The 23,728-nt window shown below is 50.2% G+C and overlaps 1 protein-coding gene across 3 annotated transcripts in view; it reads right to left on the bottom strand.

The window, feature by feature from the left end:
• Bicra (BRD4 interacting chromatin remodeling complex associated protein) overlaps positions 1-23,728 on the bottom strand; it is a 72,470-nt gene that overhangs the window by 11,989 nt on the left and 36,753 nt on the right. For all 3 annotated transcript variants that reach the window (XM_075991358.1, XM_075991367.1, XM_075991377.1), the window contains 6 exons: positions 13,194-13,294; positions 10,910-10,955; positions 10,760-10,802; positions 7,592-7,657; positions 2,560-4,506; positions 2,047-2,223 (listed from right to left, as the gene is read on the bottom strand). In XM_075991358.1, coding sequence (XP_075847473.1) covers positions 2,047-2,223; positions 2,560-4,506; positions 7,592-7,657; positions 10,760-10,802; positions 10,910-10,950 — 2,274 coding nt within the window. In that variant the 5' untranslated portion in view covers positions 10,951-10,955; positions 13,194-13,294. The remainder of the gene's footprint in view (positions 1-2,046; positions 2,224-2,559; positions 4,507-7,591; positions 7,658-10,759; positions 10,803-10,909; positions 10,956-13,193; positions 13,295-23,728) is intronic.

Genomic DNA, 23,728 nt, shown 5'->3' with positions numbered 1-23,728 from the left:
GGAAACTGAGGTACAGAGAAACAAGCAACTTGCCTAAGACCCCAGGGCCCAGAGGTGGTGATAGAAGATACCAGGACTCTCCCCTCCCCAAAACTCTACAATTTCCTCAGACCATGGCTTGTCACCTACATGCATTGCCTGCTAGGGACATTCATGGGTTGCAGTCAGCATTTAAAAAGCATAAAAGGACAGAGCTGGAGTGCTGGCTCAGTGGTTAAGAGCACCTGCTGCTCTTCCAGAGGACCCAGGTTCTGTTCCCAGTGCCCACACCAGGCGGGTCACAACTGCCTGTACCCTCAGCTCCGGGGAACCCGACGCCTCGCCTCTGACCACTAAGTGCACCTACAACCACTGGAGGTCCTGACTACAGCAGACACAAGCAATTCGTACCCTGTGTGGAGGACACACTAGCTCACTGATTCAACCTAAGCCTTCCTCCCAGTCCTCAATCTAGACAGAAGAAACATGTTCAGGTTTACATGGCAGACAGTCTATAAAATCGTGGCTGTTTGAGACCAAGTCCACACTGACTTTGCTATCCAGCCCCTTGCTGGATAATATATTTCTGTTCCAATTCCCACCCTTCCTCTGGCTCTTCTTTTTCTTTTTTAAAACAAGTTCAGGATCTGCCTCTCTAGAATAAAGGGGCAGCCTGCCTTAATCTCTCGTGTGCTTACGATTCACAGGAGAGCAAAGGCCCACTTTCCTCACATGTAAAAAGTGTCCACAAATCAACAAGAAGCTGACCAAGAACCACCAGTTGAAAATAGCAAAAAAATATAAACAATTTCATAGAATAAATACCTCTTAAGTATATGAAAACTTGCCTGATTTCATTGGCAATGAAAATAAATTAAATACAACTTAAAGACGAGTACAAGGCGCTCCAGTTCACCGGGAATGTACCAGTGAGACTGGCGGAAGAGGAGTGCACACCGCACTGCTGCCGAAGCTGGACTACACAGTCCACAGCCGACAGCTGAGAGAGCATCACAATATAAAGCCACACCTTTTAGACCACACTTTTTAGGAAACCCAGTTTAAAGAATTTATTCTAGGTTATGTGTGGCAGAATAGACTTGGATGCCCAGTGACTTCAGACTCTGTGGCAGAAGGACAATAAATGAAAGGCTTAAACTGGACAACTTAGCAAGACTCTCTCAAAATGTTCAAAGAGCTTGTGATGTATCTCAGTAGCAGGTGCTTGCCTAGAGCCCACCAATGAGGGGTCAGTGGCCTGTCTCAGTGGTAGAGCCCCTGCCTAGAATCCCCAGTGAGGGGCTGGAGGTGTGGCTCAGTGGGAGAGCCTCTGCCTAGAATCCCCCAGTGAGGGGTTGGGGGCGTGGCTCAGTGGGAGAATGCCTGCCTAGCACACACCAAGCTCAGTTTAAACCCAGATTACAAAACAATTCATTCTGCAAAATGCCACCCACCTGAAGCCATTGTCTGTGGCCTTGTTCATAACAAGTCAAAGGCAGGAGTGACTTAGAAGCCCACCGACAAGAGTAGCTAAAGAAATAGTGTACCCACACAATGGTCTACTATACAGCCACCAAGGTCAAGTTTAACAATCGGTACAAGAGTGAACCTAGGCACAGTACACTAAAACTGGAAGACAGATGTTCATGTGTGGTTATGCTCACAGCCACACCGAAAGGAAATGCAAGAGCCCTGTCTAGGAGAGGCTGAGGAGACACGGTCTCATATAGCCCAGGCTAGTCACAAACTCCCATCTCCACCTCCTGAGCACAGGTTACAGAAAGGGTCATCATGTCTGACTTTAGTATGTTTTGACATGTAAAGGAGCTGTGTTACCCAATACAGGAAGAGGTCATTTCCCAACTCTCTGTGACTTGTGTCCCCGTCTAAAGCTGGACTCTCCCTGCGCTGGCCCTGGTCTCAGATGTGCACAGTGGCCAGGAGACATTCAGGGAACACGAGAGTGGAGAACAAAGGAGAGCGTGATTTCCGAGGCAGCAGGACAGAGGCAGGCAGGGCTGAGAGGGGAGCTGTGCAGAGGACACCAGGCTGCCAGGGCGCATCTACCTGGGGAGCCGGAGCTGGGGAAGCCTGGCTGTCGGGGGTCTGAGCGCCGAGGCCAGCTCCTTTGGTCACGGGTGTGGCCAGGGCTGGGTCTTGGGCAGGAGGCGGGGCGCTGACTATGACCGAGGCAGGCACCGAGAGGTGGGGACCCTCTGTAGAGAGGGGCTGCTGGCTCCTCTCCTGCAAGGGGCCACCCACACAGGATCAGAAGGCCCCCCCCGCAGAGGCCATGGGCTCCCATCTGAGCCTGCCACCCCCACTCAATCTCATGAGGAACTGTAGACAAGAGGCGCAGGGCAGGCAGACCCCAGAACCTCTGGCCACTGTCCCGGGTGTTCTGTCTGCCTGTCCATCATTTCATCCACCCATACTTCCTTACTGACATCCCCAGTCGGTCTGTCAATCCCATCTCTGTCTGTCAGACAAGACAACCTACAAACCTCGCGGACAACCCTGAGAGCCCCCACTAGCCCCCTCAGCTCAGCTATTTGCCACCCCCCCAATACTCCCCCATACCTGGGGCAGGAACATCTGGAGGGAATCCTGAGTGAGTATGGCCGTTGTGGCTGCAGGGGGTGGCTGTCCCAGGACTATCTTCTCTGGGCTGGCCTGAGGAGGGGTGGCCTGAGGCTGGGTGGCCGCCTGTGGAGTAGGGGCCTGTGGAGGCTGCTGTGCCGGTGGCTGTTGGAGACCCAGGGGCAGTGATGTGGTGACAGCAGGGGGCACCTGGGTGGCAGGCTGAACTGCCAGGACAGGCGTGGCCTCCCCAGTGGTAGCAGCTGGGGTGGTGGGCTGCACCAGCCCATCAGGGGTGTTGAGCATGGCCACAGCACTGGGGGGCAAGGTGACACCCTGGAGGACAGTGGTGGCCGTGGGGCCAGTGGGGGCAGGCTGGCTCTGGGTGGGCAGACTGCCAGTGGCCAGAGACACGGGCATCTGGAAGAGGGCGGGCTGGCCCACTTGGATGGGGGCCGCAGAGAGGATGTGCGCAGTGCTGTGTGCCCCAGAGTGGGGTGCCAGCACAGGGCCTAGACTCAGTGGGCCTGCCAGGTTCTGGTTGGTGAGGATTGGGTTGGCAATGAGCTGTCCACCTGCATGGGGTGCTGCGGCCGTGAGGATCTGGCCACCCACATTGGCAGGCAGGGCAGAGAGTGACTGGGGAAGTTGAACAGCTGGGGCGCCCGGCAGCAGGAACTGGGGGTTCTGGCCAGGAAGCATGTGCTGGGCTGGGATCACGATACTGCTGCCTTGATTGAGGAGGTGGACGCTCATGGGCTTGCTGAGGGTTCCGGGGGGCTGTGGTGGAGCTGTCCCCGTGGTGGTGACCGGTGGTTGCTTGAATACATTCGCCTGCAAGGCTGGTGCGGGGAAGCTGGACAGCACCACATTCTGGCCAGCTTTGCCTGCGGCCATGAAAGTCAGGTTCTGGGGGGCCTTAGGTTGCTGTGGCAGGGTACCTGGTTCGCCCTGGATGGTGAGGGTTGCCCCCGTGGGGGTGAAGGGCTTGGGTGTCAGCTGGTAGAGTTTGGGGGGCAGTACCCCCGCAGGCTTGGGCTGGATGGGCGTGGGGGTTCTGTGTAAAATTACATTGGGTGCTTGTACCAGCGGTGATGTGCCGAGGCCCGAGGCCACCGCCAGCGGCTGTCCGGAGGGTGCCCCACTGGCTGCTGCAGTGGCGGTACCTGTCCCAGCAAACACTGAGTTCCCATTGAGAGTGGTGGTCACTGCAGCTGGGAGATTTTTCTGGATTACTAGGCCAGCCCCTTGGGGGGACACGCCGGCAGACGCCAGCGTCACTGGCTCTGAGGGCCCGGCTGCCGAGGCCAAGTAGCCACTGACAGGCACCTGCTTTGCCAAGAGCTGGGAGGTGGGTGGGTTAAGGGCCATGACAGGCTGGCCCACCACTTGAATAGGTGCCAGACCCAAGGTGGCTGCTGTGGCACCCCCAGGGCTTCCATTGGGAAGGCCCTGGAGGCCTGGAATGGGCTGAAGGGTCACGTTGCCTAGGCCCACAGGCTGCAGGAAGGGCTGAACGCTTAGGGCCTTGTTGACCACATCCTGGGGTGGCACCAGGGCCTGGTGGGTCAGTACAGTGGGTGGAGCTTGCAGGCCCAGCAGATCGGCACTGCCTTGGAAGAGAGCCTGGGCTCCTGCAGTCACCGCAGTGGCTCCTGGAGCCCCTGTAGCACCAGTCCCATTGTCGGCGGGCTGTAGGGTGGGCAGCTGGAAGGGGCCCAGGTCCAGTTCAGCCTCAGCCTCCAGGGTCTGTTCTGTGATGTTGGCCTCCTGAAGACTCTGCTGGAGAATGTCACAGGGCTGTTCTGGGCCCCCACCGCCCCCGCCACCTCCTCCTGCAGCAGGGGAGCCCAAGATATCATCTTCCAGGAAGTCCAGGTCCACGCTGGGGGCAGGCTGGCTGGGCTCTGGGTTTAGGTGGTTGCCGGAAGCTTCCTGCACGTGGAGCTGGAGGGCAGACAAGAGAAGGCAGGAGCCGAGGTCAACATGGGGACACTTGGTGTCAAAGGCCACTACAATTCAGCAATTTTCTATCTGGAAGTGGCTGGATGCAGCTCAAATCCTGGCTTGGCTGTGGCTTGACTGCAGCTTGCTTAATCTGACCCCAGTTTCTCCATCTGCACCTACCAGCAGAAGGTAATAAGAATACTGGGGATGGACGGGAGCAAGACTGCTCAGTGGGTAAGAGCACTCATCTCTCAAACCCGAGTTCCAGCCCCGATCCCAGTGTGGAAGGAGGCAGATGAGTCCTTAAAACTCTCCTTAGACCACCACATGCAAGCCATGCAGCCCTGTATCATCACTAACAAGGGTCATACACACAAACATACCATATTAATAACTAAAAAAATATGCTTTTTTAAAAAAAAGATAAGAGTCTCATTATGTAACACTGGCTGACCTGGAACTCACTATGAACTCACAGAGAGCTGCTTGCATTTTTTTTTTTTAATAGTCAGTTGGGAAGATGAGACAGCTCTGAGGATAGAGGCAATGGCATGCAGCCTTGACAACCTGAGATCAACCCCTGGATCCCACAAGGTGGCAGGAGAGAACCAACTCCTGAGAGGTGTCCCCTGACCTCCACACATGTGCTGAGGTAAATTCATGTACACACACGTGCATATGCACACACACAGGTACACACAAAATAAGTAAAATAAAGAAATAAATGAAATTATAGCCACAGAGACCCACAATATTTATTTGTAGTTCCAATACTCCCTACAAACCAAGAGTATTTAATGATTTTTTTCTCTTATTGGGAGGGGGAGATTGAGACAGGTTCTCTCTGTGTAGCCCTGGCTGTCTTGGAACTTGCTATATAACCCAAGATGACCTTTGTTTGCCCAGGCTAGATAAGAACTCATTATATTACCTAGACTGGCCTTGAACTTGCTTTACAGCTAAAGATTATTCTATATGAACATGTGTGCCTATGCATATGTTTGTACAACACATATGTGTCTGGCTTCTATAGCGGCCAGAAGAAAGTCGAACTCCCTGGAACAGGAGTTACAGACAGTTGTGAGCCACCACGTGGGTGTTGGGAACCAAACCCCACTCCTCTGCAAGAGCAGCCAGTGCTCTCAACCACTGAGCATCTCTCTAGACCCCATGGATGACTCTGAACTCTAGATCCTCCTGCTGCTAATCTCTCGAGTGCTGGGACCTTAGCAAGAACAACCACACCTACCTGGTTGCTGTCCTTGTTTTAATTTTTGTAAGAGCAAACTTTACCAGGAGTTCCAGGTAATACACTGCATAATGACCCAGCTGCCCCTCGAGGGTTGCCATAGGAAGGCACGCATGTGACATCATATATGACACAGACAAAACTCGTTTGGCTCCAAAGTTCAATATGAGGCAGCGGGGTTGGAAGAAAGACAGACCACAGCACACCAACTGTTGCCGGGTTTGGGGCGGGGGGCGGGGGGCGAGGCTGGTGCCATGCTCACTGAGACTTCAACCAGTGACAAACACAGCTCAGTAGACTTATGGTCCAAAGGATCAAAGTGGCAAACACAGCTCAGAGGCTTACGGTTCAGAGGGCCATATAATACACAGGTTCGAGGTTTTATGTCACCTCCTCAGATTTTGACTAGATGGAAGATTCAGAGCTGGACTGGGCATGTGGCTCAGCTGGTAGGGTACCTGCCTAGAGAGCATGAACCTGGGTTCGGTTCCTAGCACAGACTTGGTGTGGTGGTGCATGACCATAATCCCAACAACTGAGGGTAGAGGCAGAAAGATTAGAAGTTGAAGGTCATCCTCAGCTACCCAGTGAGTTTCTGACTGTTGGGGACCACATGAGACCTTGTCTCAGAAAACCAAAATACCTAAATTTCAATAAAGGTCTGGGCAGGGTGGTGATGGTGCATGCCTGCCTTTAATCTCAGCACTCAGGAAACAGAGACAAGCAGGTCTTTGTGAGTTCAAGGCTAGCCTGGTCTACAGAGCGAGTTCCAGTACAGGATTTCTCTTTAGCTTTGGAACCTATCTCAAAACAAAAACATAAATAAATAAAAGAAGGAAGGAAGGAAGGTTCGTCTTAGTAAAGACAGAATGGTCACCATTGTAACTGGATCTATGAATCTACGTTGTTTTTCTAAGCTTGATCGTTACTATAAAAGGTTATTTGGAATATGATATTACAGTTGATACAAAACTCAATGAAAATTATTCATAAAGTAACATGTTAAAAGAATGACAGTTACAGTGACAGGGAGCAGGAAACACACGAGGAGGGCAGGGGCAGCAGAGTGGCAAAGGAGAAAAGGGAAAGAGGCACTGGGGGAGATGGCTCACTCTGAAAATGGCTTGCCTCGTAAGTGATGATTTGAGTTCGATCCCCAGAACCCATACAAAATTAATGTCGGTGGAGATGATGAAAAGATGGCTGAGCAGTTAAGAGCACTGGCTGCTCTTGGAGAGGACCAGGGTTCAATCCCCAGCACCCACAGGGTGGCTTATGGTTATCTGTACTCACAGTCCTAGGAGATCCAACACCCTCTTCCAGACTCCACACGTACTGTGCATAAACGATGTACAGACAATCATGCAGGCAAAATGTTCACACATAAAAATCATAAAATAATTTTAAAAAATCAGAGACACCAGTAATCCCCATGGTGGAGAGAGATACAGACAGGGGCACTTCAGGACTAGCTGGCCACCCAGCCTTGCCAAGTGACAGTACTCGAGGCTGGCTTCATGTGTAAACATGTGAACTCCAGCACACACACACAGAAGCAATTAAGGGCTGGCATAGACAAGCACACAGGACGGGGTCAATGCTCCGTACCCCCATCTTCACTTTCAGAGTTATGTAGGGGAGGAACCTTTCCCAGAGTCATATGGTATCTACCAAATACACCAGAGCTGGCCTCTTCCCCTCTCTATGGCCAGGGTGGTGGGACAGCTTGGTTCCTGAACACCCCTCCCCCAAGCAAACACAACCAGGGCATGCACAGCCTCTGCAACTCCCTCCTGCTCCAGCAGTGTGGGAGACCACCACTGGCCAACCACTTACCCCAGGACCTTCATAGAAGGCACTTTGGGCCTCCACGGGAGCATCCAGGAGGTCATCGCTATCCAGCTGCAATGAGATCCCCCCAATCCAAGGTCAAACGTGAACAAGGCAGGACAAGGCTCTAGAGCAGAAATCAACTTGGGTTTGAGGTAAAAAGGAGGGGAGGGGGGATGTGGGCTAGCCGCACACTTATCACCAGAGGTGCTTCCCCAGCCTGGCCTCTAAGACTCCACCCCCGCTGAAGCGCCTGCCTTGATCTTGGGACTTTGCCCTCTTGGTTTGCACCCAAGCTGTGCTCCTGCGTGGAACTCACAGTCCTGGTAGCACATCCTTCAGGGGCTGTGGCAATGCCACCTGCTCATGGCACCTGCCCCACGATTTTCACTAAACCCCTCCCTTCTCCCTAACATCGTATCCAACACACAGTTGTGTAGCCACCCGCCTTCTGGGGGACAGGACTTGCCGAGTCCTGGGGCATCTTTGCAGCTGAAATGAGCCTAGTATAGGTAAGAGAGATCCATCTGCCCTCCTGAGGGCTGGGGTTTACGGCACGCACTGCCATGCCTGGCCACGCTCTACTGTATGTACTATCGTCTGGGCTACTATCTCGCTGCACTCTTGAGGGTTCAGCACTTCAATGTCTCTCCTTTAGGAGGGAGTATTTGTTTCTCTCATCAGAGTGCACACTAGAATTAGTGGCTCCTTCCTTCCTCAAGGCAGATTCTCATATAGTCCACCTCAAACTTGCTGCTGGTTAAAACTGGCCTTGAACTTCCAATCTCTTGTCTCTACCTGCGCAGGGCTTTAGTTACAGGTGCATCCTACCATGCCTCATTTTATGTGGTGCTGGGGACTGAGCTCAGAGCTTCTTATATAAGCCAGGCAAGTACCCTACCACTGAGACACATCCTCAGCTCTTAGCAGCTCCAGTCTGTGTGACTCAGGAGATTAGGTCATAAAAGGTATTAAGGCTTCCTCCTGGCTCTCTATGGGCTGCCTGTGACAAAGGAAGTCAGCTGCCAGAGCCTGAGGACATTTGAACAGTGTGAGAGAGACACCCATGGGAAAGGGACATAGGGGCCCTGGCAGTGGCCACAGGAGAGAGTCAGGATAGGTATATCAGCTGACCTTAGACAAGCCGCTAGATGCTTGTAGCTCCTGTTCCATACAGGTTGCTATGATCTCAGGGGGATCTGACCCAGATTTCTAATGTGGCAAATCTGCAAAAGCTTAACAAATATGTACTAAGTAGCCATGTGGGAGTAATCTCTCATACCACTGTAGAAAAAACCACAGTTCCACCCAGGTCCCCAAACTGCCACATTAAAGTGCCTATCTTTAAATCAAATCCGAGTCCCCAAGAACTGCTGTCAAGTTCAGAATAAATAAATCTGTTTTGTGTGGTGGTGCACGACTTTAATCCCAACACTGAGGAAGCAAAGGCAAGTGGATCTCTGTGAGTTCAAGGCCGGCCTGACCTACATATTAAGTTCTAGGCAGCCAGGACTATACACAAAGACCCCGCCTCAAAATCAATTAATCAATCAATAAATCAAATAAAAATAAAAATCACCTAACCAAAGTCTAATTCACTCAGTGCCATCCTGCAGTTAGTTCTGCCTTAGTCTAACCCTGTTCCCTCGGATTTACCACCTCTCTTGATATCACTCGCGCTACAGCACCGTAGCCACCTGTAATGTCGCCTCCTTAGAGGGACCCTCTGACCACACCAGCTAGAGGAGGCCTTTGCTTTCTTTTATTTAAAAAAAGAAAAAGTCGGGGCTGGAGAGGTGGCTCAGTGGTTAAGAGCATTGCCTGCTCTTCCAAAGGTCATGAGTTCAATTCCCAGCAACCACATGGTGGCTCACAACCATCTGTAATAAGGTCTGGTGCCCTCTTCTGGTCTGCAGACACACACAGACAGAATATTGTATACATAATAAATAAATAAATAAATAAATAAACAAACAAACAAACAAACAAACAAACAAACAAATAGTCATTTTATATGTATGGGTTTTTGCCTTCATGTATATCTGTACATCACATGTATGCCTGGTACCTCTCAAGGCCAGAGGAGTGTGTTGGAACTCCTAGAACCGGAGTTACAGACGATTGTGAGCTGCCATGTGGGTGCTTGGAATTGAATCTGGGTTCTTTGGAAGAGCAGCTAGCATTTGTCTGTTTGTTTTATTGAGACAGAGTCTCTCTGTGTAGTCCTGGCTGTTCTGGAACTTGGTCTATAAACCAGGCTGGCCTCGAACTTAGAGATCCACCTGCTTCTGCCTCCTGAGTTCTGAGATTAAAGGTGTAGGCCACCACTACCTAGCAGCCAGTGTTCTTCACTGCTGAGCCATCCCTTCAATCCAGGGCTGTTTTTCTTTAATATCTGTCTATGTGTGTTGTACACACACAGCCGGATGTCCTGCTCTTCACCTCTCTGCCCTATTCCCCTCAGACAGGGCCTCTCGCTGAATCAGGAGCTAAGCTAGTGATCAGCAAGCCCCAGCAAGGCCCCGCGATCCCATCTCTCCCCTCTACCCAAAGAAAGGGAGCTACCAGTGCACATGGCCATGCCTGGTTTCTAACGTGGGTACTAGGGACTCAAACTCAGGCCCTCATGCTTACGTGTGGCATCTTATCCATAGAGCCAGCTCTCTTTCTAGTCATTTCATGCCTGATATTTTTAAGGAAAACCTAGTGAATAGTGAATAACTTCTATTTACTTTTATTTATTTACTTATCTATCTATTTACTTAGAGACAGGGTGTCTCTGTGTAGCCCTGGCTGTCCTGGAGCTCTACTATGTAGACCAGGCTAGCCTCTAACTTAGAGATCTGCCCGCCTCTGCCTCTGAAGTCCTGGGATTAAAGGTGTATACCCGGCCTTTTTTTTTAAATATAGCACATGTTAATTAAATAAGCATATTCAATACAGCATTGTTTCCATATTAACATACATGTTGAGACAGTTTGCATTCTTTCTTTTTGGTGACTGACTTATTCAGTTACCTGGGAAGACGGCACGGCAAGAGAACAGGACTGGATCGCTTTCTTGTACTGACAAAACCCCTTAGAGAATGTCTACTGTCTTAGGGAACCTGGCTCTCCCTTCTGATCCTCCAGTCCCCATGCCCAGGGATTGCCCTTCCCTGCCTCTGGTACTTACCTTTTCGGATCCATGCAAGAAGTCATTGAGGGCCTGAGGGTCACTGCAAGAGAGAGGGAAAAGAGACCTTAAGGAGCTAGGCTGAGGAATGGAGGGAGGGGAGAGGGGTGGAAGACGAGTGTGAGGGGAGGGGGGGAGCCCGTTACTCACCAAATCACGTCTAGTAAGCATCTCCCATCCTCATCATCCATTTCCACTAGATGGGGCAGGTGTGGGAAGAGGGTGAGGGAGACATGATTAGATAGAGGCAGTCTGCCCAGCTGCCCCTTTAGGGGGGGCACCTGGAGGGGAGGGTCAGAGCAGCTGTTCCCAGAGTGCACAGGGCTGGATGGAGGGGTAGAAGAACCACTTCCCAGCACCCTCCCAAACAGAAATTCTGACCAGGGATGGGGCAGGATCCCTATCCTCTGGTCCTCACGCCCACCATGCCCCCACATCTGACAGGGCATCAGTCAAGACTAAGATCTCTGATGGTGCACAGGCCTTATACTAAGCGCTACGGATAGGTCTAGCAAACCATGGCACCCCCACTTTAGTGATAAGGAGTTGGAGGCCCCCAAATAGCTACTCCCCATCTTTCCAGTGAGTGGGCTGCGCATGCACGAACCCCAGGGAACACGCCTGTTCCAACCTCCAGGACGCAGATCAAATCTGCCATTCTACTTTATAACCTTCAAGAGTCGCAGAGTCAAGTACAGTTCAGAGTCAAAACCCCAAACTTGCTGGGTGTAAAGGTGGCACACGCCCTTGATCCCAGCACTCGGGAGGATGTCTGTGAGTCCAAGACCAGCCAGGCCTGCATGGGTGAGACCCTGTCTCAAAAACAAAAGAACCCGAACTGCTCTCTGAGGATCTTCTCAGACCCCCATCACAGGAAGACTGCGGCTCACACCAGACAGACTTCAGCTTGAGTGGGCCAGCCTATAGGCCCCTGGGCCTATGTACTTCACACCCCGCTCATCCTGTCTTCTCAACACTGTGGCCCAGAAGATGGCAGGGGTCTGTGCTGAGCATCAAGGTGATAGAATGAGGAAGGGAAGGCAAGGTAGGGGTGACAGGAAGGCCGTCACACTGTCCTGGGTGAGCCCTGAAGAGCTATGCAGTGTGGGTCTTAAGCTAAGGGTAGGTGACAGGGGTGACACATGGAGGTGGGGACTGAGGCAGCAGAAAAGGAGTGTGTGGGGGGGTGTCAAGAGGCTGGGCCAGGAAGGTTGCAGTGTAGGGCTGCCCCCATAGCTGAATGATGAGGATGCGGACGGCTAACGTTTGTCTTGAGCCATCTGGCGCTCACTGCTGGCTAGCACTGTCGCAGCCCATGACAAAGTTTAGCATGGTCAGCCCCCAGGGGGAGGAGGAAGAGGCTGCTTCACCCACTGCACCCCAAAAGGAACGGATGCTGTCTGCATTTTCCCACCACACAGCATTCCTGCCTTCCAATCAGCCACCCATTTCCTCAGAGCACCCAACATCCCCTCAGCCCTGTAAACATTCCTCCAAAGGGCCCTCCTCTCAGTTACCATTCCACACTGTCCACCTTTTTGAGACAGGGTCTCTCTCATTGGCCTGGAGCTCACCAATTAGGCTATAGGCTGGCCAGCTAGGGAACCCCAGGTATCCGGTGGTATCCACTTCCCCAGTGCTGGGATTCCATGCCCTGTTCTTTACATGGGTTCTAGGAATCAAATTCAGGACCTTGCAAGTACTTTACCGACTGATCTCTCTATCTCTCCAGTCTGCATCTGGCTTTCTAAGCTTCCCCCCCCCCCCCCATTCTTCCAAACACCCATCCATCTGCTATCCTATTCTGACTACACATCCACTGATCATCCCCACTATCTTTTTAAACTCCCATGCATTCACCCTTAGACACATCTGAGCAAACACACCCACACAGCTTTCCCTCCTTCCAGTGCATTTTTCTACTGGCCTGCCAGTCCTTCTGTTCCAATAACATGAACTGGACACAATGAGAGGACCACAGTCCCCAAGTTGTAGGACCTTATAGCTGAGGACAAAGGGAACTGCTTTACTAAATAAAGTATCTTCCTGGCCTATCCTTTCTTTGTCATTATTGTGGTTGTTATAGGGTCGCATGGGAGCTCTGCAGGGGCTCTACCACTGAGCCAGACCCCACCCCTCACTGGGGGATTCTAGGCAGGGCTCTACCACTGAGCTAGACCCCACCCCTCACTGGGGGATTCTAGGCAGGGCTCTACCACTAAGTTAAGCTGACACTGTCTCAGTACAGAATATAGAGAAAAAGTGAAGCTTTAGGAATACCCTTTCTACAGCTGTACATGGGGATACAGGCCAGAGAGGAGGAACTGAAGGAAGTCACTAAACCAAGCTCTGCAAGTCAGAGGCCAGTGGGTCCCACAAGTACTCAGAACAATTGCTCCTCCAAGAGTGAACTGGGGGGGTCTTCCCTGATTACCTGTGCTATGAACGAATCATGAAGGGAAGGATGGGGTGGCCACTCCAGGTCTACGCAGGGCCCCGGGCTGGGGACTTTGACAGTGTCCTTTGTGGAGCCAGCTGTGGGAAGAAAAGAGTAGCTGTGAGGGAAGAAGGCCACGAACAGCAGAAGACGGGGACATAGGCGGGTTGTGGGAGGAAGAGGCAGGAGGATGGAGAGTTGTAGGGAAGCCTGGGCTACACAGCAAGATTCCATCTCAAATATTTACAGAGACGGAAACAAACACTGCTACAAACTGAATCACAGCTAAGAACCATCATCAGTAACTTCCTTCCCACAGACTACCCAACAGCCCAGGTAGACCTGGGAACTCAAGATCCCCCACCTCTGCCTCCAGCACCAGGATTATAGCTCTACTGTCAAGTTTTAAAAAGGGAGCAGAGGGTCAGGCACATCTTTAATCCCAGCACTCAGGAGGCAGAGGCAGGCGGATCTCTGTGAGTTTGAGGCCAACCTGGACTACAGAGTGAGTTCCAGGACAGACTCCAAAGCTATAGAGAAACCCTGTCTTGAAAAACAAAAATAAAATCAAAAAGAGGAAAAAACAAGCAAACAAACAACAACAACAAAACAGAGCAGGGAAAAGAGGCAGGAGAAGCAAAGAGGGAAAAACACAAGTTTAAAGTTATACAAAGCAATCTTAATACGCATGTACATATGTACATGATCTATAGTACATATACATATACACCATAGCATACACTATACCAAACTATTTACTGATACTTCAGTTTAAAATAAAATACCCAATTCTAGTTCTTTTTTTTTAAATATTTATTTATTTATTGTGTACACAATATTCTGTCTGTGTGTATGCCTAAAGGCCAGAAGAGGGCACCAGACCCCATTACAGATGGTTGTGAGCCACCATGTGGTTGCTGGGAATTGAACTCAGGACCTTTGGAAGAGCAGGCTATGTTCTTAACCTCTGAGCCATCTCTCCAGCCCCCTCTAGCTCTTTATTATTATTATTTTTTTAAAAGATTTATTATGTATACAGTGGTCTGTATGCATGTACACCTGCAGGCCAGAAGAGGGCACCATATCATTGTGGATAGTTGTGAGCCACCATGTTGTTGCTGGGAACTGAACTCAGGACCTCTGGAAGAGCAGCCAGTGCTTCTTAACCTCTGAGCCATCTCCCCAGCCCTCTTTATTATTTTTTTTTATGGTTTATTTAACTTTATTTTATGTGCATTGGTGTGAAGGTATCAGATCCCCTGGAACTGGATTTTCAGACAGTTGTGAGCTGCCATGTGGGTGCTGGGAATTGAACCTGGGTCCTCGGGAAGAGCAGTCAGTGCTCTTAACCACTGAGCCATCTCTTCAGCCCTCTTTATTATTTTTTTGTATGAGCGATTGAACCCAAATAATTGTATTTGAAGTACATGATCACTTTACCATTGAGCCACACCCCAGACCCTCACTGCGGGATTCTAGGCAGGGACTTTACGATTGAGTTGTCAAACCCCTGCCTTCTAGAGTCAATTCCTTTTTTGGGGATTTGGGTAGGTGATGAGGGAAGTATAGGCTCTCACTATGTAACCCTAGTTAGCCTAGAACTCACAGAGGTCTTGTCTTTGTCTCTCAAGGATGGAAGTTAAAGAAAGGTATGTACCACTGCATCTGGCCCTATGGCCAGTTCTTATTATTTGAAACAGGTGTGTTGTATTAAGCAGCCACAATACTCATTGAAACATGGCATCTATGTCCTGGAGGATAGAGTCTGGTTCCTGCAGATCTGTGGTCCATCAGCCACTTAACACACAACTTTGGTTTTGTAGGCGGAGGCTGCTTGTTTGTTCCTGGCTGCCCAGACCCGAAATAATCGCACAGAAACTATAATAATTACAACACTGCTTGGCTTATTAGCTCAGGCTTCTTTTTAACTAACTCTTACATCTTAAATCAACCCATTCCTATTATTTTGTCTTTTACCATGAGGCTTGTGGTTTACCGGTAAGGTTCCAGGGTGTCTGTCTCCCTCGGCAGCTACATGACATTGCCCTGACTCAGCCTTCTTTTCTCCTCTATCTCTGCTTAGAATTCCTGCCTTGCTCTATTTTCCCAAGCAGTTTCTTTATTCATTAACCAATAAAAGCAACACATACGAAGAAGAACTTTCCACAGTATGGTTTCTTTTTCTCTCTTTATTTGGGGGGGGGGGTTCTTTGTGTAGCCCTTGCTGTCTACGCTCTGTAGACCAGGCTGGCCTTGAACTCAGAGATCTACCCATCTCTGCTTCCCATCCCAAGTGCCGAGATTAAAGGTGTGTGTCACTACTGCCCCTAAGGCCTTGATTTCTTGCATCTTATCTTGGATGTCTCTTCCTGAGGTCACCACCAATGGAGCTCACCTCGCACACAGACTCTCTCCAGAAAGCACTCTACAGTTTCTTTGGCTTACAAATGACAAACTGCACGAGTATCCAGGGGACACTTCACACCAGGAAATCATGAGAAAATAAAAGGTCCAGCCACACAGACAGACACAGTGGCCCACACCTGCAATCCCATCTTCTGGAATGCAGAGACAGGAGGATAGTGAGTTTGAGGCCAACCTGGGCAACCAAGCAAGACTCTGTCTCAAGAAACAAAGCCATAGTGGTGAGATGGCTGAGCGGGGTGAAAGCACTCCGGCCCTTCTGAGACTGGAGCTACAGAAGCAGGAATGTGAGTTCACACCCACCTGCTTGAGGTGAGAAATGTGGAAGATTACACAGCACCTGTCTAAGACCCTGAGGCCCAGGCCCTCTCCTCCTGGGCTCCCGGTGTGCTGCCTGCAACTGCAAGTTCCTACAGTGGCTCCACCATCCATCACTGCCCCTACAACCCTGCCCCTGGCTTCTGGCTTGGCTCAAGCTCTGCAAACAACTGCCCCCAAATGGGAGCCCAGGGGGAGCTGAGGGGAAGCCCTACGTACTCTGTGGAAACAGTTAGTTTTGTTGTCATTATACTTGATTGGCGTGTGTGTGTGTGTGTGTGTGTTCACAGCATGTGTGGAAGTAAGACTTCTGTCCTTCTACCATATTGTTCCCAGGCACCAAACAAAGGTCACCAGTCTTGGTGGCAAGTACCTTTGCAAGCTGAGCCATTTTGTCATGTTTGTTTCCTGTTTATTTCTATATATTTTGTTTTGTTTTTCAAAACAGGGTTTCTCTGTGTAGCCCTGGCTGTCCTGGAACTCACTCTGTGGATGAAGCTAGCCTCGAACTCCAGAAATCTGCCTGCCTCTGCCTCCTGAGTGCTCCATTAAAGGTGTGTACCACCATGGTCAGCCTTTTTTTTCTCCTGAGTTTTGATCTCGTTTTGTTACCTCCCACCCCACCCAGTTGTCCTAAAGCTCACTATATAGACCATGGGCCTTCCAACTCACAAAGATCCACCTGCCTCTGCCTTGTTCTGACTTTTGAGTGTTGGCATCAAAGGCATGCACCACCACACCAGGCCTGGTTTTGATTTTGAGAAGTGGTATCACTACTTGAACTATAGGGGCCTCAAACTACTGGCACCCTAAATGCTGCAATTACAAAAACATACCATGGTGCGCATAGCCTTGGTTCCCCAGGCTGGCCTCGCTTTCTCGGGTCCCAATGATCATGCTGCCTCCAAGACCAGTCACAGTCCATGTCTAACTGCTGAATGCTCAATATTGTTGGGTTTTCTTTGCAGTAGTCATGTTGGTTTTGTTTCATCTTGATTTTCTTGTTTGTTTTATTTGATACAGGGTCTCACTATGTAGCTCTCTGGTGATTCTGAAACTCACAGAGATCCACCTGCCTTTGCCTCCTGAGTGTTGGGATTAAAGGTGTGTGCTACCATGCCAGGCTTTGCAGTAGTCATGTTTAAGAAAAGAAAAAAAAGAAATGGCTCAGTCAGGAAAGTAGTGCTCTGCATGCCGGAGGCCCTGAATTTGATCACTAGCACCTACCCCACATAAAAATCTCAGTATGGGTTGGAGAGATGGCTCAGCGGTTAAGAGCACTTGTTGCTCTTCCAAAGGGACCTGAGTTCAATCCCCAGAAACCTCATGGTGGTCTGGTGCCCTCTTCTGGTGTGCAGGCATACATGCAGGCAGAACACTGTACACATAATAAATAAATAAATCCAAAAAAATCTGGGTGTGGTAGCATACATTTGTAATCTCAGCACTGGGGAGGAGGAGACAGAGGATCTCTGGGCTTCCTGGCCAAGTGGTGTCTCAAAAGAGGATGACACTCGAGGTTGTTCTCTAGTCTTCAAACATACAGAGTGAGTCAGAGTGAGCAAAAGAGTGATACACACATAAAGAGAGAAGGAAGAGAAGAGAGATGGTTCCCTAGTAAGGGGCTGGGGTGTGGCTCAGTGGTAGAGCCCCTGCCTAGAATCCCCCAGTGAGGGGCTGGGGTGTGGCTCAGGGTTAGAGCCCCTGCTTAGAATCCCCCAGTGAGGGGCTGGGGTGTGGCTCAGTGGTAGAGCCCCTGCCTAGAATCCCCCAGTGAGGGGCTGGGGGTGTGGTTCAGTGGTAGAGCCCCTGCCTAGAATCCCCCAGTGAGGGGCTGGGGGTGTGGCTCAGTGGTAGAGCCCCTGCCTAGAATCCCCCAGCGAGGGGCTGGGGGTGTGGTTCAGTGGTAGAGCCCCTGCCTAGAATCCCCCAGTGAGGGGCTGGGGGTGTGGTTCAGTGGTAGAGCCCCTGCCTAGAATCCCCCAGTGAGGGGTTAGAGGCGTGGCTCAGGGTCAGAGCTCCTGCCGAGCATGCACAAGGATCCTGAGTTTGAGCTCCAGAGAAAACACACAAACATCCAACAGCACACAAAAGGATGCCCAGTGTGACTCATCATCAGGGGAAATGCACTCTGAGCCCCAATCAGACAAGGCCCCACACCCCTCAGAGTGACTACTGTGAAGAAACTGGGAAGTAACAAGTGCTGGTGAGCCCCAATCAGACAAGGCCCCACACCCCTCAGAGTGACTACTGTGAAGAAACTGGGAAGTAACAAGTGCTGGCAGGGCTGTGGGAAACCGGAGCCCTTGCTCATTGCTGGCAGGAGCACAACCCGCTGGCTGCTGTGGACAGGGTTTGGCAGTTCCTCAGAACATTAAAAATAGCACCAGCACCGAGCACTGTAAGAAGCTCCACTTCTGGGTATGTGTGCAAAGGAATCGAACGTCCTGAAGAGGGATTTATACACCAGAGACCACCATAGGGTTTCCTACAACAGCTCAGAGGAAGATAGCCGTGAATGGGCAAATAAACTGTCCTGTGTATCTGTACGATGGAACATTTCGGATCAGCGTTTCTCGACCTATGGGTCACGATCCTTTTAGCAAACCCTTACTTATCTCCAAAAGTATTTACTTGACGATTCCTAACAGTAGCAAAATGACAGTTATGAAGTAGCGATGAAACTAATTTTACAGCTGGGGGGTCAAAACCAAATGAGGAACTGTATTAAAGGGTCGCAGCATTAGGAAGTTGAAAACCACTGTCATAGACAGACCTTGAGTTTGGAAAGAGGAGCTGGGCTTGGTGGCTCGTGCCTGGAATCCCAGCACTTGGGTCACCCTAGACCAAAAAAAAAGGCCTGCTTCAGAAAAAACAACACCAGGGGCCAGCAAGCAGGCTCAACAAGTAAAATCACCACCGCAGAGCTTGGAAATCCATTCAATCCCTCTGCAACTGTAATATACAAAGTAAATCAAAGTGAGGCTGGAAAGACAGCTCAGTGGTTAAAGCACCGACTGCTCTTCTAAAAGACCAAGGTTCAATTCCCAGCATCCACAGTACAGCTGACAACCACCTGTAATCCCAGGCTCTCTTCTGGCTTCCACAGGCATTGCATGCATGTGGTGCACAGATATACGCGCAGGCAAAACACTCATACATATAAAATGTAAAACTAAAATGAGTTAAAAATGTAATTAGTGAAATAAAACTCACATTGGTATCGGCTAGCCCATGTCTGATGATCTGCTTCCTCTTCACTGGCTCCCTGCCACGCCACAAGTGGGCCCTTACCAGCGCGGGGGTTGTCACCTGCTTCCTGCCTGAGACCCCTGAATCTGAGGCTGAGGTGGTAGAGGGAGGTTCAGTGAATATAGAAAACGGATAAATGAATGAACAATGGAAGTTAAAGAAGTCCATTGTTTGGGGGCATCTAACGAAAAGGGCACACACTGAGCATTTTATGTAGGGAGAGGTAAAGATGGCTGGGAGGTCCGTGGCTGCGGCGGGGAGGGGACATGGCCAGGGTTCTCACCCAGGGGTGGCCCTTTCTAGATCACCCCTCTTGAGAAAGTAACTGAGCCATATGACAGCGGGTGCAGAGCCCTGGTGTGGAAGTCAGGCCTCTAGACCTGGGCCAGACCTGCGTGCACAGCATGAGCTGAGTGACACGGATGGAACCCAAGGTGTCACGGCTCTGCCTTGGTCTCAGGACACAGCAGACATGTGACCAAGCTACAGTCAAACCAGGACTGGGATATACATAAGCAGCTGCATCTTTGTCCCTGTAATTGTAGAGACCTGAGGCTCCCTTATTCCTGTATCTCTCTCAGCTGAGCCTGACTGAGACCTGAGGCCCACTTGTCACTGCAGCTCTCTTCTTCAGTGACTGAGTCCCAGGTCCTACTTGTTACTATAGCTCTACCAAAAAGCTGACAGATACACCACTGAGCCTAAGGACACTGCCCAAGCATGTCCTAGGCATCGGTACTAACTCTGTCCCCACTGAGTGACAGTGACGGAGGAACAACACTGAGTCACGTTTTCCAGTAAATAAAATGGCACGCAGGGAGTGAGGACACTGTGGGACCTAAACTTGAACCCAGACCCCATGACTCTGAAGCCCTGATGCTTCCCCATGAGGCTTGCCAACTACAAGCAGTCTCGGAGAAGAGCAGTAACAGGGTGTCCTTCCAAAAGGCCCTGAGGATCCCTCCCCCAGTCGGAATGCAACCAGAGTTTTGCATCGTCATTGGTAGCTGCAGGGGAGCCAGCCTGCTAGCAGGACCCGGAATCCAAAGGCTCCAGTAAACTCCAGAGAAAGGCTACTGTTCATTTCCAGAATGATGTTAGTGAGCCTTACATTCCCGGCACACCTGCTCCTTCCCATCACCAGCACCCCAGAGCCCCTCATTCCTCACTTCCTCCGCTTGCCTTCTCACTCTCTGTGGATGGCCTGCCAGCCAGCTCCATAAACAAAGACCTTTCTGAGGGCGACAGCCAAGCCATAGTCACACCTCCGAGGCTTGGGAAACCAGAGCAGCAGGCTTGGGCCAAGGGCAGGTTTAAAACAACCAAATAAACTGGGTGTGGTGCACCTGTCATCCCAACATGCTGGGGGCTGAGGCAGGAGAATTACTGGTTTGAGGAGGCCAGCCTGAGCTACATAAGTAGACCTTGTTCCAACTCTTCCCAGTCAGAAAAGAAAGAAGAAAAAAAAGACTCCCCTCTTCAGGGGAAAAACCCCACAAACTGTAATAAAACCAGTACAGAAGAATGGAGAACCCAAAAGCACATTTGGTCACATGTATCTGTATGTGCACTCTAGGTCACACTGAGGCATAAGCTGGGGGTATCCTATCTCCTTAGGATCACTCTCAGCTCCCCCTGAAGCTATGGTCGCCATGGCACCACACAATAAACACTAAAGTGTACAGGCGTGACTTCTGTAAGACAGTGGAAGTCACAGAACAAGTTCTTCTAGTAAACAAAGGAACTTGCTTTCTGGCTTGGACGGAGCTGGAGCTGAGCTGTGGCAGCTCCTCTGTCACTCAGCAAAGGCTTAAAACCCATCTAAAGATCTGCAGTGAGGAGAAAGACTGGGTTTAGGGCTACAAGATGGCTCAGGATGTGAAGGGCCTACCGGGAAGCCTGATGACCCACGTGGGATCCAGAGAACATAGATGGCGAAAGGAGCTGCCTTCTGGCTGTCACAGATGTGCTCGGACATTCTCCCACCCTCCCCACAAATAATACATTTAAAAATGTCATTGACGAAAAGAACACTGTGTAGTAATCCCTCAAGGGCCGCCGTCTCCAAACATGTACTAATTATTTATCTGTAGAGACAGGCCTTCATTTTGTAGTCCATGATCTTCCTGCCTCAACTCTTGCGGTGATATTTTGTTTGTGCTTTAACAAACAAAGCTTGCCTGAAGATCAGAGTATAGAGCTAGCCACACTAGTTAGCCATGGAAGCCAGACAGTGGTGGCACACACACACCTTTAATCCCAGCATTCGGGAGGCAGAGGTGCGTGGATCTCTGTGAGTTCAAGGCCAGCCTGGTCTACAAGAGCTAGTTCCAGGACAGAGAAACCCTGTCTTGCGTGGGGGGGGGGGAGGGCGACTAGTGGCTACTCTGTTTTTCTAATCTTTCACCTTTCACCCTCAATATCTGATCCTGGTTTTTATAATCAGACTAATTAGAATTCGTGCTACAACCTCTCTCAAGTGTTAGGATTACGGGGTGTGCCTCCAAACCCAGCCACCTGCTGCTAATTAAAGTCCTCACCCATCAACTGGAAGACAGAGGCCATCAGAGTGGCTCGGCCTTTCTTACAATTCTTACCCTTGCTGGGTACCAAGACGCAGCAGTAAATCACACACACAGCTACCTTCATTCAGACATCAGTGCAAATCTACACGCACACACACAAGCACCTCCACAGTCCCTTCCTCAAGCCAGCAAGGCCGCCTTGTCCCAAGCCTCAGGCAGTGGAGGTGGCCTAGGTGTGTCTTTGGCCACTGTCATCTGCTTCCTCAACTATCTTTCCCACTAGGGACAGCATAACCCAGGAGCTGGGTACTGGGTTTTGTTTTGTTTCAGTCCTTTTCTGAGGCAGTCTCACACAGGCTGACCTCCAGCTTGCTAACTAGCCAAGAATGTCCCCAAACTCCTGACCCTGCTGCTTCCCTCTCCAAAGTGCTAGATCACAGGTTTGTGCCTCATACCCAGCTGTACTTCTGTTTCAAGCCTCCAATAATTGTATTTCTTAGAGCAGTCACAGAAAATTACCATGTTGTGTAAATTCATACTGTATATGCAATGCACGTCAAACTTGGACTAGATATGTTCGCTTGTATACAGATGCACATGTTCTTGACTGCACAGTTTATAAGTCTGTGCTTGGACATGACGGCAATCACCAGCAAAAAGTAGTCTTTTCCTAATTCATACAAAACGAATTTATCGGGGCTTGCCTAGAATCCCCCAGTGAGGGGCCGGGGTGTGGCTCAGTGGTAGAGCCCCTGCCTAACACACATAATGCCCTGGGCTTGATCCCCAGCTTAGCCAGTAAACAAAAAAGCCCCAACCTAAAAAACTGCCTATCATCTGTCCTAGTACCAAACTCAGGCATGGGATGAGGTGTTGTTCTGGCAAGGAGGGAATGCATTTCTGCACAGGAAGCAACACCGGAGGCCCCAACATAAACTGGCACAAAGAAAGCATGATCAGACATGACGCTCTGTGCTGAGCTCTGACAATCTCTAGAACTGGGGGAAAACCCTGAGGTATGCAAGTCTTAAGGAAGAGGAGGGTAGACGGACCATGAGGGGACCTCAGGGAGCCTTCTAAAATGCTGCAGCTGCTCTGATTCCAGCCTTCATGATGCTTATTTGGATAATATTGGCAACATTCACCAAGCGATGCTTTAAAAGGCTATGCATTCCTCGCTCAAATACTGAACCAAACATGGCTAGTTTGGAAAAATGCCTTGTGCATCCGGGTGTGGTGGCATAGACCTGTAATCTCAATCAAGCTACTTAAGAGGTATTCGAGGCTAACTTGATCAGTCTGAAACAAGCCTGAGCTACACAGCAAGACACTGTCTCAAAAAGAGAAACCTAGGTCCACACAAAAACACGTACACATGCCCGGTTCATCAGAGTCATAGGTGGAAAAGACCAGCAACCAATCGGCAGATGGCTCAGCCCCGAAGGAGAGCCATATAAAGGGGGCATGCAGCCATAAGAAGCAAACAGTCCAGAATATGTTGGCACAGGGACCAGAAAACAGGAAGTGAAAGAGAAGTCAAAACCCAAAGGCTACCCGGTCAAGGCGCTGGGATGAAGTGTCCAAGGTCAGCTGGGTCCAGACACAGAAACAAGTTACTAGTAGCCAGAAACCCTACTGATAGCTGGGTAAGGAGCTCACAGCCGTGGCGTCTTCTGGGTAATAAGAATGTTCTCAGGCTGGAGAGGTGGCTCTTCCAGAGGTCCTGAATTCAATTCCCAGCAACCACATGGTGGCTCACAACCATCTATTATAAGATCTGCCGGCATGCAGGCAGAACACTGTATACATAAAAAAATAAATAAATCTTTAAAAAAGAAAGAGAATGCTCTCAAAGCAACTGCGGCTGTAGTTATACTCCTCTGAGAATGTGTGAAGGCAACATTTATTTATTTTACTACATTTATTTTAGTGACAAGGGTACATGTGTGCCACATGTGGAGGTCAGAGGACGATGTGCAGGAGTCATCTCTTCCTTCCACTCGGTAGGCTACA

This window comes from Microtus pennsylvanicus, chromosome 1 (assembly GCF_037038515.1).
Source record: "Microtus pennsylvanicus isolate mMicPen1 chromosome 1, mMicPen1.hap1, whole genome shotgun sequence".
In the NCBI taxonomy this organism is placed as follows: domain Eukaryota; kingdom Metazoa; phylum Chordata; class Mammalia; order Rodentia; family Cricetidae; genus Microtus; species Microtus pennsylvanicus.
The sequence above is the reverse complement of the archived record's forward strand: the minus strand, read 5'-3'. Positions and strand labels throughout refer to the sequence as shown.